Source organism: Charadrius vociferus, unplaced genomic scaffold (assembly GCF_000708025.1).
Source record: "Charadrius vociferus isolate BGI_N301 unplaced genomic scaffold, ASM70802v2 scaffold239, whole genome shotgun sequence".
NCBI classification, from domain to species: Eukaryota; Metazoa; Chordata; class Aves; order Charadriiformes; family Charadriidae; genus Charadrius; species Charadrius vociferus.
The window spans coordinates 67,805-86,459 of NW_009649928.1; the positions used below are offsets into that span (position 1 = coordinate 67,805).

General features: G+C 49.1%; 1 protein-coding gene across 1 annotated transcript in view; it reads right to left on the reverse strand.

Annotated features, from left to right (window-relative positions):
• The window catches only part of TBX4 (T-box 4), a 39,181-nt gene that overhangs the window by 16,662 nt on the left and 3,864 nt on the right, over positions 1 to 18,655 (reverse strand). The window contains exons 2-4 of the mRNA XM_009891177.1: positions 18,229 to 18,323; positions 6,040 to 6,159; positions 4,067 to 4,214 (exon numbers count right to left, since the gene is read on the reverse strand). Of these exons, the coding sequence (XP_009889479.1) occupies positions 4,067 to 4,214; positions 6,040 to 6,159; positions 18,229 to 18,323 (363 nt within the window). The remainder of the gene's footprint in view (positions 1 to 4,066; positions 4,215 to 6,039; positions 6,160 to 18,228; positions 18,324 to 18,655) is intronic.

Consider the following 18,655-nt stretch of genomic DNA (forward strand, 5'->3'; position numbering starts at 1 on the left):
ACACAGCTCGGTGTTTCCCAGGCAGAATACACTGGGAATGGGTAAAAAGGACGTGCCACCCCTGCGCAGCTTGCTGGTGCTTAAGAGAGTATCTTTGCCTCCACAGACAAACTGCCTATTATTCACATGGCATTAGAGGGCGAAGCATCGGCTCTGCCAGAATCACTAACCCCATCACTCACCAGCCCCACATAAATCAGAGACTCTATCAGGCTGATTATCTCTGCATGTAAAGATTTGAAAATACATAAATTAAGATTTTACTCTAAGCATAGGTGGCTTACAATGCTTTCTTTAGGATCAGATGGACCTCGCCGTAGCTAAACATTACAGCAGCTGCTGATTTCTTAATCCATTCTGAACACGAGCGTTTCTCCGTTGTTAAGCCTGGTGTGAAAGAAGCCTTTCATGGTTGAAAAGTCCCCCAAGAGGAAAATATACAGCCCACATTTTCGGGCCATGGTGCGTGAGCCGGGCACAGGCTTACCTGCCGCAAAACCTGCTCAACCAGAGGGGTTTGCAGGCGGATTACACAGCTCGGTGCTTAATTTCTTCTTGCTTAAAATCCGCATGTTTTTTCACATGTCTGCACTGAAAAATGTCTCCCATGCCTCTGACTGTAACTCATAATTTACCACAACAGATAACCGGCTGATGGAAGAAGCAGGAGCGTGGGTTTTGAGACTGAAGAGGGACTGTCGGTGGCTGGGTTTTATGGGCTGGGTGTCAGAAAGCGAGGCTTTCCAGCGCCGCCTGTAAGGCATCCCCTCCCGCCAGCACAGTAAATAACCTTCAGTCTAATTCCGCGGATTGCAGCATGGGCTTCGGCTCCGTGGCTTATTAATTAAGCTGTTTAACTTACTTATTTTAAGCCTCAAACGTACCTACACTTCTCTTTATGAACTCTGTGGGGCTGCTTGTCCCTGACGTTAAGCAGCGATCGCAGCACGCGGAGTCAGGGCATGGATTCACTTATCAACGAATTCATTGAAATAACGTGAAATTCCTGCCTGGCTGTTTTTCAGGCGAGATCCCGGGTCTCCAGGAGAGGAGCTGCACCCCACGCTGCGATGTGTTTGCCCTTCAAACCTGGGTCTCCCCCACGCCACGCGGGGCGGCTGCGGACGGGGACGGAGCCCCGCAGCCCCTCGTGCTCCAGCTGCATCTGCGACCGCGAGCCCATAAAATGCACCACGTCCTCCTTACGAGACCCCGTAACTCCCCTCATGCCCCAGCCTGACCATCAGCTCCCCATGCTCCATGTTAACCGGTAGGTGAACAGGATGGGGGGGAGCTGGAAGAGCTCTGTTCTTTTTTTCCCTCCCCAATAAGTATCTGCCAAAAAAATACTTTCTCCAGAAAAAGAATATTTAGCAGCAAGATACTTCGCCGCGTGCCTGTCCCCTGCCTCCTCACCCTTCCTGCCCCCCAAGCAGCAAGCGGTTTCAGTCCGAGCCCCGAGCATCGGAGCACGGGCTGAGGGGATCGCTCACATGCAGCATGGATCTGCGGGATTTTGGGATGCCGGGAGGAGCCAGAGCCCAGGAGCCAGGTAGGGAGAACTACTGTGCCGTGACACCTGCGGGCACCGGCGGCGGCCGAGGGTGCCAGGACGGGCGAGCCGGTGCGGCTCTGGCTGGGCAGCTGCCCGCACGCCAAAAAAAGCACCAGTGGCAGCCTGCAGAAATCATCGCTCCACGTGGTTTTGAGGTTTGGAGAAAATCAAAGACAAAAGGAAATGGCAGGCAGGCTGCGCTGGAGCACCAGAAGGCAAACAAACCCTGTGGGTTTTCTGACTTGTTTTTCTTAGGGCACTTTAAGAGAGCGTTTGCAATCGCTGGGAACAAATTCCTCGAAATGAGAAGCTGTTATTATTTATAATGCAATGCCTTCGCAGGCAGGGCCGGGAGGACTGTGCCGTGCCGGGCAGACACTGCCTGACTGGGGACATCGGCCACCCGTGCGACAACAGCAGAACAGTTTTCATGATGATAGGAAACCTCACGCTCGCCTGGTACAGAGTCCAGGTCTCCTCTGTGCGCACGGCAAAAAGCGGAGTACTGCTTCTTTAAAGCAGCTGATTAATTTAGAAGCCTAACGAGGAACCCTCTGAGAAGGGGCTAAATCCCCTTTAACCAGGCAGGTTGTCAGTGCCTGAACCGCACAGCGACGGGGGCACTTAAACCGGGCTATTCCAGGCATTTTCCCAGCAGCGTGCGACAGAGCGTGCCGGGCTGCGCGCGAGGCAGGACAGCTCGCGTGACACGGGGACAGCGGGCAGGGCTCATCCAGAACGTGGCCACTGCGTCGTGCTGCGGGTATCGCCCCAAAACGCAAACCGGAGACCCCTCTGTGTCACTAGGGAAGCTTCGTGGGAGGACAAACAGGCTGTGTAGTAAAACAGGGCGGGGGGAGAAATCTTCCCTGTTAAAACGCAGTGTTAAAATCACAGTTAAAAAAATGACAAAGTCAGGAAAAGCAGACGTTTAAAGTTGCAAAACCAACACTGCACATCCTGTTTGTTTTACGGCCACGTCGAACATCCTGTATGTTTTATGGTTTACATTTTACAACATAAACAGTCATATATTAAGCTACACAGTTAACCAAGAGAAAAACACAGGAGTGAAAAAAAGCCACGTGCAAAGCAAGCAGGTCGGTACGGCTGCTGGCACCGAAACGTCGGCATTTATGGGCTTTATGTAATTTTTACTGTGCAACCCTTAACGCAGTTGTATTCATTTCATTTCCGTGGTGCTTTTCCCCTTAAAGAAGAGTGAAGGGGCGAGATCGCCTGTGATTAATAACGTCAGCATTAAATGGTCCTGATTACCCTTTGAAGTTCACACATGTTTCATTGGGGTCAGTAGGTTGGGGAAGAGGGTCAGTCCCCGGCGCTGCTGATGGCTTCGCGCAGGGCTGGGTTATCACCGTGTCACGCTGCCAGAGCCCGGCTCTGCCGCGGCACCACGGCAGTGACGCGTGGCATCGGCGCCCTTGCCTTTTAAAGTTCGAAATTGGCAGAAAATTACAAAAGCTGCAAAAAATTCTGAATTTTTCTTATGGCGTTTTTGAGCTGATAGGGTCACCCTGCCTCTAGAGGCAACCCCATAAAGCTCCATCTGATTTAGCCGTGTCAGAATCGCACTTTCTGCATGGCTTTTGGGTGGCATTGGGACAATCGACTCCGTGTGACAACCTGCTCTTCAGAGGACTGATGCATGAGCACTTTGAGCAAGACAGATACACCCCTTCTCCCTCTGCACGCTTCTTCGGGCCCTTTGCACAGCCCCCCTCACCCCCAAAACTGCCGCTGCTTAAAAGATTGGCAGGTTAAAAACCACATTTGATGATACAAAGTAGATTCTCTTACCTGTGGTACTGGGAGGAGCTGATGGCATTAAACCTAAAAGGATTTTAAACTCTATCTTCCCTTCCTCCAGCCAGCAAGGTTTGTTTATTTTTAGGTGATTTTCAGCTCGGATAGTGCAAACCAGACAGGTCCGTATTTTTATATACATTATCTAAGCACTCTTTTGCCTTTGGCAGGCGGGAAGGGCCCTTGTTCTGAGTTATTAAATGCACTGTGGTAGATAAGTGTGCACTTCCCACTTCTGCATTCGCAATACACATGAATTAAGATTTTCCAAATAAAATCCTTCATCTTTTATAGGGCTGCCAAAGCCAGCTTGGAAAATAATGAGTTTATGCAACCTGTTTCTACGAGCTCTATGTACCGTGCGCAGCAACAGCCAGGCTCAAAATCCCACAGCACTGCCTGGAAAGTTCCTGGGCAGAAAATAAAAGGTCGGTGGCATCTGGCAGGACACGACTGAGCAAGTCGGAGGCTGCATTTCCAAGAGCAGGGGGAGCACGCAGGCAGCGGCGGCAGCCCACCTCCCCCAGCGTTAAGCGCTCCCCACCCAGCTGCACTGACAGCGCAAATTAAATGCCACTCCTCTTAGTTAAATTCACTGCCACATCCCAACCAGCCTCCCGGTCCAGACACGAATTCGGCATCGCGGGCCCACCGCCGACCAAAACCCTCGCAGAACATCTCTCTTACATGTCCAAAGGGATCCAGGTGGTTGTTGGTGAGTTTTAGCTTCTGGAAGGACACCAGCTGCCGCATCCAGTGCGCTCCCGTGGCGGGTGAGTCGGGGTGCACGTACAGCCGCCCCGGCATGGCCGGCTCTGCCTTCCCGGCCACCATCCTGCAAACACAGCGGTTACAGATTGCATCACCTTGGCAGCGGTCACCAGCCCGGACACAGGAGAGTGTTTTGTCCTTGAACTCAACCCAGCAACCCTCCCACCAGCCCTGGGGGGGATGTGCTGGGGCACGGGGGGCTCGGAGAGGCTCCTGCTGCTCATGAGGGTTTCAGGGCTCCTCGTTTCAGCGCTCCAGGCCAGCAGAGTCACCCCATCCCTGCTCCTGCATGGTATTTCCTTGGGGCAGTGTCTCTACATGGCGATTGAGTTGGCATCGGTCAAGGAGGAAATCTCATCCGAGTTTTGGAGAGGGTGAAGCCTTCAAAGGCCATTCTGCAATGGGAGATGGTCTCACACACTTCCCCAGGAGAAGGTACCTGGGAGCAGGAGTTGGGTACCGGCATGGGTGTACCCTCCGCAGCCATGCAGGGCTCCCACAGCCCTCAGCCGGGCGACAGCTCCGGTGGGAAGGGGCTGCTCCCTGCTCCGGAGCTACGTGTTGGCCCCTCACACCCTTCTGCCATCTCCCCTTGCCCCACACCAACGCCACCACCAACTCGCACAGACACAAGACCCAGCTATGAGACATCACTTAATGGCAACTTCCCCGTTACTGTGCATTGTTCTCCTCTTCTAAAACACCATTAAAAGCAATATTACCAAAAACAACAGAGACTTTCCAGCAGCAATAAAATGCAAAGGGAAAACAGCTCTAGGGCTGGCAAAAGCTAAATTAAACAGAGTTAACAACTATCCATCATCTAGGGCTTAATGGTTAAAACACAAAGTGGCCACCGCGCCGCGGAGCCCTCAGTCCACTCCTCTTGCCCAGCGGCACTCCAGGACAAAAGCGAGCGGAAAAGGGATTTTTTAAAACTAGAGCAGCCCTAACGTGCAAGTAAATTATGACAGTTTTATAGGATGTCGCCAGGCTCGTTCCCATTAAGATGACTACGAAGTTTTCCATTGCTCGTCTTTCCACCAGGCAGCAGTCGGTGGAAGGGTTTGGGAAAAGCAAAGCGAATACTGGCAGTGAGGGAGGCTGCTGGGCATATTTGGGGTAAAAAATCAAAAGAGAAAGCAACATGCCTGCTTCGTCAGAAAGCCAAAATCATTTCTGTCTCTCAGGCAAGTAACTTTACTATCAAAGGCACAACGGAGGGACGAATAACAGAAGAGAAGGAAACTCTGGGGAAAGAATAAATTAAAAGACTCTAAACCAGATCTGGCATTGGACTGCGACAGGGGGAATCGCTGCTCCCTTCGTCTGCCAGATCAGCACGGCTGAACCAGGGCTTGGAGTAAACCACCCCAACGTTTTGCTTTACAGCTGATCTCCTAAAAGCAAAATATTACTGCAGAAGAGGGGCATTTAAAACTTTTCTCAACTCACATAGATATCTAATTTTTAAGGCCAAAACAGACCATTAGATCATCTAGTCCAGCCTCTGGCATAACTCTGGCTGTGGCGGTACCCTCTTACACCTGCACACGGCCAGACAACCTATGCTTGGCCTAAAGTACCTCCTCCAAGAAGCCATCCAATCTTGAGCGCTTTGGGGATGGACAATCCACCACCTCCATTAGCAGTTTGTTCCAGCACTTAATCACCCAGCCTGTTAAGAATATTTTATTTTATATTTGTCTGGTTTTAACTTCCAGCCATTGGCTCTTGTATCTATCACTGCTCCAGGAAAGAGAGCTCCGGGATGTTGGCATCCCTCCCGTGGGAAGGTATTTATGTTGGTTTCTGAGTTTGCACAGCAAATGGTCGATCCAATTGCAATTTTCTTATGGAAAAGAAGGCAAACAGAGATGTTCTCTTACCATTTATTGTCACAGAATTTATACCGGTGGTCATCTGCCGGGACGATGTCAATCAACAGGATGTACTTGGTCTTGGGGTTCATTCCGGTCACTTTAACCTTGTAACTAGGAAACATCCTCCTTAGAAAAAGCAAAGGGTTAACATGTTAGTGAGCAACATGGAGCAGCGCTGGAACTGATGGAAACTTGGAGCGGTGCCCCAAAAGGCAGATCCACCATGTGATGAATTCACGCTCGGACAAATGAGCCACAAAACATTATTGCTGCTTATACGTCACCTGGATTAAACTCACCCTTTCCAGAGCATGGGCTGCACAGGGCTAGTGCAAAATGGGGCACAAATATGGGTGAGGGTATATGGAAGGGAGTTATGGGTCAGTGTCAGGGAAAGGTGGGTGTGAAGAGAGAGATGGAGGGGGTTCAACACAGCTCTCCTTATGGGATGCTCAGACAGAGCCCTCTACCCCAGGAGGCTCCATATGGTTTATGGCAGCCTCAAAGATGCAGAGTTCTTGTTGCCATGAATGTGCATGAAAAGGTCATGAGATCCAACTCCACGTCAGAAGAAACACAACAGCACACACAGCTTTCTCACTCACACCTTCTGAATGTCCGTGACACCAAGTCCCACCACTACGCCTGTGCAGTACCTGAGACTGCGTTCCCTTCAACAGACTGAAACCTGAGGATTGGCAAAGCCTGGGGGGAGACTAAGGGTTAAACCCTGCGGTGGTGCGGACCACCACCGCTCCTCTGGCCTCCCCGAATATCCCAAATTCACACCATGCTGTTAAACCTCGTTCAAGTGCATCCACCATGGAGCTCTCCACTGAAAATGCGCCCATCCCTCTGACTCACCGTGGACTTTAACGGGTGTGTAGCAACTGACACCAAACGGGCAACATCACATAAAACAGTGTATTATTAAAGAACGTTTATATATGTCTTACGTATCAAAAGAATCTTTGCAATATTAAAGAATATTTTTTTATAAAGCTATGGCTGTGAAACCAGTATATACCATCACAGTCTGGTCTGGTGATCCAAAGGAGGCGGCCCTGATGGGTACGGGCACTGCCATGAGCTCCCCGAGCCCTCGAGACTGCATCAGGAGCCAGGATTTGCAGGATCAGGCACTCTACATCCTCAGAGGAACCATTTTCTTGGCTCCATCTCCCCAACCTCCACCTCATCCAGTGAAAAAAATAAGTCCATTGAGCAAACTGGCTCACTGAGGCCTCCAAGCAACAGCCAGAACAGAAAATTCCGCTTTCCGCTGGTGTAAGGGGACAGAGGATGAGAACTGCTACATCCTGGAGTCATTCTAATTACCCTAATTAATAAAGGCCCAAATTCTGATGTCGTTTCTCCATCGGACGTCGAGGCTACTTTGCCCCCCCGTTTCATCCCTCCTTTTCCCGCGCGTTGCCCCCGTGCCCGGCCGAGCTGGCCCAGGTCTGCAGCACCATTTTGTCGCTGCTTGGGGAGAAGGCAACAAAATGGGCCCTGTTCGAAATCATTTCAATTGACTCTTTTACCCGCCCTGCATAAATTCCAGATGTTTACCATGTAATTAGCCGGGACTAAAAAGGGGTGGTTTTAGCAATGTCCGTATTTGATTTTCATTCATAAACTCTGCACTGCTCTTAACCTTGTCCTCCTACAGGTAAGCACCTGGATAAATACAGTAGGACATTTCAATTTGCGAATACACAGCCCAATTCACACATTGAAAAAAATTGCATAAGGAATCCAATCTGAATGCCAAGACTTTTTTTTTTTTTTTTAAATTAGGCCTTAAAATGACATTTGAAAATGAAACAAAAAAGAGGAGGAATTGATTAAAAAGCAGAAATGAGATGGATACTCTTTGACAGTTGCTGCGTCCAACCAGGCGAACGTCCTGCATCAGGGATTTTTATAACATCTAGCTTCTGAATTTCTTTTTTTTCCTCAATCATTTCATTTACTGTAGAACATCCAAGCTGCTAAAGTAGCCGGACTGATATATTGTAAATGTTAAGTGCTTTTTTAATGGCATTTAAAATTAAGCTTCAGCATATGGAGTTCATATAGCATGGACATGCCTGAGTTTATAATGTTCTTTAGTATAGCCCTCTAAAATAAATACAAAGAGCCAAAGTACTACTATAATATATACAGCTGAAATTCTTTAAGGATAACAAATGGGGACTCACATCTGATTGAAGGTGTTGCTTAACTTGCAAACCGCTCGGTATCTTGCAGTGGTAGCATTGTACTCGGCCGTCGGCAGACCCAGCTACAACCAAGTTTGCCAACTCTCCGCATTCTTTTCCAGGAAAACACGGGGTAGATTTTAGTAATTTGGCTGTGCACGGACATTTCATCATTATTATTAGCTGCTGCATTTTGGCCTTAAAAAAAAAATATGCAACTAATGTGCTGTCCAGGGACTTGTCAGCTTAATTTTCTTAATGAAAACATATTTCTCAACCCCTTGGCAGAGACTCATTTAGTAAATATCTCTTTGCAACACGATACAAACATGGGTTGTGCGTTTCTGGTGGGAAGGCATGACAAACCGAAGAGCTGGGTCCAAGAAAATGCAGTCATAGAGTTTCAAATAAAAAAAAAAAGAGCAAGAGAGAGCACCTAATATCATGTCCTGGCCCTTATTAAATGTCCCATTTGAAAGAGGGGAGCAGAAAACCACAGTGGAGGCACCGGCCTGCACCAGCCCTGCCCAGGAACGGGGCTGTGCCTACAGTGGGTCTATACAGCTCCCCGGCAGCCCTGGGAAGGGGCCAAAAACCTGCCTGCTTCCCCAAATTCGCTCCAGGTCAATGGAGCTACTCACAGCCACGGGCTCTCCGCTCAGTAGTAGCTTTGCATAACCGGCCCCTCTGCCAAATCTCTGCAGGCAGGAGCTCTCGGGCGGATGGGCGTCTCCGCAGAGGATGCTTCGCTTCGGCCAGCTTTCCCTGACAATAGCTTGCTTCATCCTCTATCGCTTGGGGACCGGCAGTGGCAAAAGAATAACCCAGTGCTGCAATAAAAACTTGCCAACGTCTTGCCAAGCTCTGGGAAAGCTCAGCCCGGTTTTGGTGGGGGGTCTGAAGCAAGACCCAGGCAGACCCGCGGTTTACCCACCCTCCTCCCCGCCACCGCGCGCAGCTCCAAACCGGGTGAGAGCTTCGCTGCGCGGAAACCGGTTACAAAAATCGGGAATTTGGGCCTTCCCAGGGAGCGTGTCGGAGCAGGCGGCATCTGACGCTCAGCGACGCCTCCTGCGTTGAAGGCGGCTGCAGCCATGCTGCGGCTGTGCGAACAGGGGAGCTCGGCGAGGCTGAGCACCGGGCACGTGCGCAGCACAGGGTAAACCATTAGGTGAAGTTTAAGTCACCAGTCACCAGGAGATAAAGAGCAGCAATTCCTGACCTCATCCTCTTTTGTTCAGACCCAAAGCCTGGTTGGACACGGTGTCCCGGGGCTGCAGTGAATGCCCTGAACGTGCAGACGACGACACCAGCCCTGGGGTGGGAGAGTCCAGGACCAGACCAATTTCTTCCTCTTTATGCTTATTATTTTGAAAGCCATACAAGGTGTGTGTCTAACCCACCAGCACACATTAGATGTCGTGGCTGCTCCCAGCTGACGTGGAGCAGCTCTGCTGCCTGCCCAGGGACCGGCCACGAGCCCACAGCGTGCCTGTGCGACGGCCGGCGCTGCCCTGGGGACACAGCACAAGCATCAGCCCCAACAGCCTCTTCTTCTGCAGAACATCGAGTTACCAGACCTCAATTTTGGACACGTTCAAACCCCACTTCTCCCTCCCTCCAGCTCAACCCAGTGAAGAAGGGACCATCCAGACTCCTCAACACCATCCTGATGGTCTCCTACGCCCCTCAAAGCTCCCTCCTGGGTTTAGTGGCTCTGACGGGCACATTCCAACCTCCCTCCCTGCGCTGGCGGGGGCACGGCGCTGCTGTGCGATGGCAGCAGCTCGCACTGCCCTTCAGAGGGGAAAAGTTAAACCAGTTTTCACGTTCACACGAGAAAGCTGCCCTCAAAGAAAGCCATCACAGGAGGAAGGTTACAGTGCCTCAGCCCTGTGCGAGTGGGACATCGAATACGGCATTAAAATACCATGGTCTGGCACCCGGTCAGCGGGGGCTGAGGTGCAGGGTGATGCCCTGGGGAGGGCAGAGGGGCTGAGCCTGGGTCTGGGGACCGCAGGCGGCGGGAGCAGAGCCAGAGTCACCGGGGCTTGGCACCGCGCTGCCACAGTCCCGGCTAAACCCTTCCCCGCAGATGAAATGTAGCAAAAACAGTAAAAGCCAGGAAAATAAACAAGCAGCACAATTCTGTAGCCCTCCCAAGCTTCAAAGATGATGTGCGAGTGAATTATTTGTTCTGATAATGAAGTAGTCACTGCTTAGCTAAGTTTATGCTAGGCACATTTTATCTCTACATGATATTCACAAATTGTTTTAAAATGAACTGTTAGAATAAGCATCTCTTGTTTATTTATTTATTCTATTACTATCCAATCCCCTTAACCATGGAGCAGTTACTGACACGGAGCCAAAGCTTCTATTATGTTCAAACAAAGTTTAATTAATGTGTAATTGGTTGGTTGGATTTGGAAGAGAGCGATAAGAGGAAAGCTTTGCTTTCGTTTGGGGCAGCAGTTCCCAGCCTTGGCCACTTCACGGGCATCTCGTGTTTTAATCCCCATGCGAATAGGCCCAGTTGGTCCTGGAGAACTGGGCAACTGCAAGGTTCCCAGGTCCAACAAAGTCTTATTTTTTGGGCAGGGGACAGAAATCCAATGCAACCAGAAAAGCCGAGAGCACCAGAGCTGATCAAAGAACCCAAAGCATTCATCTGAGCACTCCGCTGCCATGCTGCACGTCGGGACCTGCGTGTCTCAGGGACACTGGCTCATGCCGCGCTACTGCTGCGTGACCTCCGCAAACCCCTCGGGCCTCACCACCCTCCTGCTCACAAGGATTTGATCCGACCTTCCTTGCTTAGACGCAGACATCATTTCTGGGAAGGGGTTTCTCTAACCAGCACGTGGGAAGCAGGGAAGCCACGGGGAACTCAACTGGTATTGCCATAGAGAAAACTGCATGGAAACAAGACACCTGAGTCCTGTTGGGGCAACCCAAGTCATATCCTCACCAACGGCTGTCAGTGCTTTCTGAAGCCCATGGGAATGTGCGGACTGGTGCTCACTGCGTCTCCCTGCGGTGTGGATGGTGCTTCAGATACTACCAAGCGCTTCCTTCTGTCCTTTCAGGGGGTAAAAATGTCCCACAGCCCTTCAGCAGCTCAGCAGCTAAAGTCCTGTTTTCAAAAGGAGTTTCGATAAGACAAAGCTTTCCAAAGACAGACAGCGATTTTACAGTCCTCGATTTTGGGTGATCGAGTAAAGTGACAACTGGATTTTCAGGAGCTCCTGTACGGTTCTGTCTGGCAAGGTGATGCTTATGGCCTATCAGCTTGTGAAAGGATCAGAAAAACAAGAAATCACTCAACATCCTGGCTAACGAGCCATATCATGGCTGAAAGACCACCTCCTCAGGAGCTGCTGGGCACACCGAGATGCCTCCAGTGACGGTTTCAAAGCACCGAGGCAGATGACATGCCTACATGCCTGGTAATGATGAGTGTGGCCCCAAATTCTTCTTGAGAGTTGGCCATGGCTGCTTAAGGATGCTTCTCCTCGTCTTCATTTTAGGAGGGAAAGGAATGGTGTGCAGAGGCTTCAAGAACCATGTTTCCATTCTGATGACCTTTCTGCTTTTTTTCTAATTTCCCTTCTTTTAACAAGTATTTCTTCCACTGACTTAACGCATCTTTAAAAATAATATTCTCCGGGGCAGATTAAAACAAATTTGGGGATGTCAGCTGTTTCTTTTAGCCTTTTAAATGGCATTTCCTTTTTGATAGATTCTTGCTTTCAGAAAATACTTTAAAGAGATCAAAGAGTTTTTCAACAGGGTCCCATTTTCCCAGTGTATCCTAACCCTCAGTCCCTTATTTCTCTTATCACCCACGCCACTCCGCTATGACGCTCTGTATACAAAGTAAGAGCAGTTAACTTTGAAGTGCTGGATTAGCCCATGCCAGATCCTTGCCTCAGAATAACAAACAATACAGGTTCAACAGGAGTTCTCATCAGTAGTTCATTTTTCAGCCCCAAATTCACTGTCACTAACACAAGCAACATTGAACTCTCAGTCTATGGACAGATAGGAGAGATTTATCTGGTGGCAGGACCATGACCTAGTGATGAGAAGGTCAGACAGTTAAGGGATTTTTATATTTTGGAATGGCGAGGTTGTATTTTTTTCCTCTGGCTAGCGCATCTAATTTTTAAATAAAACATTGTTTCTCACATACTTGAGAACTCGGTTAGCTGGATGGCTGCTTTCATGGTCTAGAAACATTTCCTCTCTTTGCCCCACAGTAACTTGAAACACAGGCAGGCGTCTTGCCGTGGGATGCTTCTCCGGTACTTTCGTTTTGCCGTAGCTGAAGTTGAGCAGAAAAGGTCCCAATGTGCTGGAGGACGGGAGAGGTCGGTATCAGCAGCCTCCGGCGGCACCAACAGCACAGCACAAAGGTACTTCAGAGAGAAGCTGTGCAAGAGCGTGGCCAGCGACCCGGCGCTGGAGCATTTCAGGGCAGATTTGCTCCCTCGCCAGCCCGGCTCCCTCCATGGTGCAGCCCCTCCAGCTGCCTGGGCTGCACGGGGGCTTTCGGAGGAGCCGTGGGCAGCCTTGGCATCGGTGCCAGGCCATGCGCCGGCTCAGCGGTGCAGAGCAGGAGGTGATCCGCAGCCCTTGTGCCCGGGAACCTTCGACACAAAGGCAGAGCCCGAGCGATGGTGGGGACCTTCCCCAGCTGGTTTGGGCTTGACCAGACCCTTCCTTGCAACCCTGGCCAGCGCTGCTGCAGCTCCAGCCTAAGGACGAGTGGGGAAAGCTTTGGGAACACCCTAAATCATGAACATCCCATGTCTTCAACAAACTAAAAGCAAGGATTGCTGTTTGAAGAGAGAAGCGCATTAAAAACTAAAATCCCATCCCTGCCCTACTCAGCGTGCACGAGCTCTGTCTTCCTTGCCAAAGCTGTTGACATCTTTAGCAGCACGGCCAAGAGCCATTGGAGTTTGCTCCTGCTCCTTTCTCTAAAAGCAGGCGTTTGCCCTAACAGGGTAATTCCAGGACCCCAAATTTAGGACTAAGCAGATCAAACATTCCTTAAATATCTACTTTATTTCCAAGTTTTAAATTGATGGCTTACATTCCATCACTGATCTCGGATATTAAGGTTTGCTTTTGGATCAAAAACCTTTAGCAGAGATTCTTGTAACTGCCTCAAAAGATTCTGGACAAATATTTCCCTTTAATTGTAATGAGAACTGGGCATCCATATGCCCTACAGAGCCATGGAAAATTTAACTTTTAAAGGATTATTCACAGAGGAAAGCTGCACCAGCTTAGCCAAAGCATTTATACTTCTTCAGACCTTGATGTCCTAAAAACTAGTTTTATTTTGGTTTACTAAAGTTGATTAGGAACAGATTTTTTTAAACTGAAATAAGCCACTTTTAAAATGAAACTTGAACATCTAAAGGGGGTTTGCGTCTTTTCCACACATGTAAGCTGCTTTATTGATTTTTTTTTTCCTGTGCAATATTTTCCTACATATGCTTCTTAAAACCTGCTACCATAAAGACTGAAGCTATCTTTGTACCTGTGCACATCCTGCACTCCAGCCAAAACGCAATTTCAGTATCCCAAGCCTCCTGTTCACATCACCGGCGTGGTTGTGCTACCATAGAGGAATTACAGAGTCGTTTCTCTTCAGTAACTGTTCACGAAAATGAGAGCAGACATCCTGTGACCTGGTATTTTTTACTGGTTAGTCATAAGCTGCATCAAATTGTTTGTCCCTGGCAGTATCTGGAGAGGAACTGCAATGCTGCAAAGACTGGCACCTTGGAAAAAACTAAGGGAACATCTAGAGCTAAATAAAAACTGACAGAAAGAAATAAATCCTGAGCCAGGAAGACTGTATATGCAAAAATTAACTTTCTGCAGAAATAAGGTCTGGAAGATGAGATTTCACAAAGAATTATGAAAGACGAAGTGGGGATTGCCACAAGGTTACAAAAAAAAAAAAAATATGGTTGTTAAGTAACAGCACATAAGAGTGAGAAGATGAAACTGGAAAGCAAGTGTTATAATGAATTCTCTCGTTTGCTTCCTGCTTTAGCCACCCCTCATACAGCTTCATCACTGCAGAATGCCCAAACTCCAGCGGGAGAGGAAAGGTGTGCGCTTTGCCAGGGCTGCGCAGAGCCCACCGCACACCCAGTGCCACGCACAGCGCAGCGGGGCTGAGCGAAGGAAGGCATTCCAGCTGTACATCCGCACCTCCACCCTCTAATACACCCTGTCCCCTTTAGTACCATCTATATCGATTTTATTAATTTGATTTAACGGGACCTCACCGCCTAGAAAATGCTTTTTAATTTTTTTTTTTTTTTTGATAAATGGGAGGATTTGTGAACAATTATAGCCTTATGTGTAAACACAAGACGCACAGCTCCACATGGGCGCTGGGTTCATTCACCCGTCCCGGGAAGGAAACGCTGGGACCGGGGAACGGGGAGCGGGACCGGGGGCGGCTGCAGCCGCCGCGCCGGGGCTGAGACAACGGGGGCTCAGCTGCAAACGGGCAGCCACGCCGCCCTCCCAAAAATCTGCTCTGCAAAACGCCGCAAAGGCATCACGCGTGGCCGGTTCTCTGCTCGCTCCGCTCCGCGCCGCTGGAGGCAGCCCGGAGGTACCTACAGCTCCGGGCAGCGGCCGCCACCGGGCAAATTTTGCGCTACACATCGCTCAGGCTTTCAAACCCGGCAACAGAAAACCCTCTGGAGTAGAAATTCGTAATTAGGACAAACCTCAAATAGGAGGAACAAGGGAAGGTTCTGATTTATGGAGCTCAGCCCCGCATCCTCTGGGCGCTGCGACGGGCAGGGGGTTGCGGCTGAAGGAGGCGAGCGGTTTTACGCAGAGTTCCCTGAACTTTGCTAACATAAACTTTTTATCTTTTGATGATCCTTTTAATATAAAATAATCTCTTTTTTTCTTCCCTCCCACAATGAAGCAGTCGAACATTAAAAAGATAGCGAGTGCATTTTAAAGATGTTTCCACTTTATAAATCAAGCTTTCTTGGCAACAACATGATTTCTATTTCAATGCTGAGCTTGCTGTGTTCTCCTAATGTCTCCTACAGATCAGTCCTAAGAGGGAGTAATAATCCCCCAAAGTAATTCTCAGCCCTAAATTCTCGATAATTTATAGTTGGCTCGTTCTGTGGAGCTCTACAAAGAATGAAACAAATGACTCCCCCTCTCCCCCCCACTAAGTTATCAATATTTGCCTTGTTTATACAAAAAGGCTATTTTACACCATTGCCATGGAATTAACGCTTCCGCTGAGCTTTACATTTCCTCTCCATTGAGTGAACTTGTCATTAAAGTCACTTTTTGTTGTTGTTGTTTGAATTTTAAAAATCAGACTTCAATTTCTTTTCGTTTGTGCCCCTTGAGGTCAGACAGACCGACATTTAAGTGATTTCAACTAACTGCATTCAGGGGCATCTCTGTGCCTGCTGGGAGGGGGATTAGAGTCCTAATTAGTGCCTGCAATTAGCCGTTTTCCCTTTTCTCCCCCCACCCCTCCCATGCTAAATGCAAGTGCATACAAATCTCCATTAACCGTCTTTTTTTTTTTTTTTTTTTTAATTGGGTCAAGAGGAGGTTTATTATTGCTCCTCTTTGTTTAAATAGCTTGGGCAAAATAAAATCTGCGTGGAGTAAGAATTTTCATTTCGTCATTTGCATCACGATGAGGGCACAGTCCTGTTTTGGGGCTGTCCCGGGCTCGGCACGGACACGGGTGGCTCAGTCCGGCGCTCGGTGAGAACGGCGAGACTTGAGCGCCCGCGGGATTTAAGTTGCTCGATTAGTTCTGCCGTCCTCACGCTAATTATCTGGGGCATTTTTGCTTTCGGTGCTGCTAGAGAGCCCGACCCGGGACAGGGCGGGAGGGAGCGGGGTCCGGGCACCGGCGTGTCCCCGGCGCGGTGGCGTCCGTCGCCCCTGGCCCGGCAGCGCGGTGGGCTGCGCTCCCGCGGAACGGGCTGCAGGGCTGGGGAGCCTTTGGACTCACTGCTAACACCGATAACAAAAAAAAAATGCTGCCCTTTATTTTGACATCATTTGCAGCTGGGCGCAGAGAAAAGAAACAAAGTGACTGTTCTGTTTCATCAGCGTTTCAGCCTTTTTTTTTTTTTTAATTTAAAACTATTTATAAAAAAATAAGAATGCTGTTATCTTGCTGGTGCTGCACTGATTTTCACAAATGGAGAATTTGGCTTGGTAACTTCAAAACCAAAGTTTTGTACGTCTCGGGGTCAATCCCTCCCATCCCCTCAGTCCCATCCACACGCTCCTGAAAGGTGACTACGTGTGCACTGCCAGCTCCGCCGGACAAAGAATGTGGGACTGAGCCCTATACATATGGATTTGTTTAAACAATCTACGTTAAGACTTACAAAGAGATAACATGCACATTTGGGATGCTTAGGGTCTAGAATTTGGTAAAGATATTACACGTCCCGCACAGACACACTCAGATACTATAAATTAAGGGTGAAATATTTGAGGTCTTGATCCCCTCGTCTTAGCTGACTTAGGTAGCAGACCTATCAAAATGAATCCGGCTCTTCATATCAGTAGACGCTACAGAACGAGCCCTAAGGTTTTATACACCAAAACGCAGCATGATAAGGACAGAGTTACCTGCACAATCGCTTCATAAATAGGCCAAATAACAAACAAATTGAAGATCCCCGCGACATACACCCCCTCTCCAGGGGGACTAATGGGAATATCTTGGTTATTAGAGTAAAGCTTCCCCACGCCGGCCAGTTGCTGCAGAGAGCAGCACTGCCGGGGACGAGGGAAAGGAGCGGGAAATCGCTCATCACCCCCCAAATCCAAAGCCGGGAGCTGGCTCCAGGTCTCGCAGTGTGAGCAGCAAACAGGGGAGAAAAGACACCCTCCCTCCCTCCCTCGCTCCCTCCCGCCTGCCCTGCACAAAGGATCCGAGACCACGAGGACTGTATAGATATTGTGAGATTGTTTTTCTGCTTGCTCCCCATTATTTGAGTGTCCTCCTCTGCAGTTCTCTAGAACAGTGTAAAATCAGCAACCGCAGGGCATGGCAGAACCACACAGCTCTGATAGAATTAAATTAATTTTAATACCTAAGTCTGGTAATTTTTCTTTTCCAGCGGCAGCAATGAGAGCGCGCTGCCGCAGAAGCCAAGGGCAGATATTTCGGTGCCCACAGTGGGAGCTGGCTAGTTTTGTTGGGAACCGTCTGACTGCCAGGCTGGTGATGGTCTGAGGTTTAATTCTCATGTTTAATTTTCTCACAATAATTCTGCCATCTCCCACCTGAGTAGCCCGGGGGGGGAAGGGAGCCCTGAGCAGGCGCAGGGATGGGTTCCCCAGGGAAGGAAACCCTCTGCGAGCCACCGGGCTCCCTCCCGCCCCGGCCTGGGTGTGCACTGCACGCTGAGAAGGCTCTGATTTGGTAAAAATCATTGTTTCTGTCCAAGGAAAGGCAAATTTTTTTCCACACCTAACAGCATAAAATTGGTACCCGTCTCTCTTTCAGTTTTCAGATTAAAAGCACAGTCTAAGCCTTTATATTGCTCAAATTTTGGTGAGAAATATCTCAGCACAGGTCTTAGTGCACTGTGCAGAAAAGGGGAGTGGGGTTTACTTTGGGGAAAAAAAAAAAAAAAGTAGAGCCACAATCATGCTAACATCTTAAGAAAAACAAATAATAAAATTAAGAATTACCGAAGCGTATTGTAACTAAAGGTGGCGAATGATTCCACAACTCTTTCTTGCATCCACAATCTCGTTGCCACACGCAAACACATGCACAGTTTACACTGAAAAAATGATCTTACTGAAATCCACAATCACAATAATAATTTTTTTAAATGACACAGATTGTGGTAGCTATGCAAAAACAGGTCTCGGCAAACAAGGACATTTCATACAGCTCAGAAGCAATACATGTTCGTGGGGAATTTTCACTAACCTGCCTGCTTTGGTTATTATCATTTCCGTGCCAGCTTCATGAAATTTCTTCCATAGCTCCTTCTCATGGAGATAGACTTTGATATTTTCTATTGTCTGGAAAAACAGAGATAATGAGAATAGCTAGAAACGACTAAGAAAACGCAGGAGAGGGGCTGGGAAGGGCCGCGGGAAGGGCAGCGGGGCTGGTGGCTGCACACTCAAGACCAGTGCCGCAGCCCAGGCGCCGGGCGAAGCCACCCCAGCCTTGGTGCTGCCTGTGCGGGAGGAGGATGGAGTCCCAAAAATTCCACTGCCCTTTGCCAAAAATAAGAGAAACAAACCGAGGCCGGTTTTAATTGCAGACTTTCACATCCAGGCGGGACACTACGGCCAAAGGGACTTTTTGACTTTTTTTTTTTTTTTTTTGGACGGATTTCTGTGCCCCG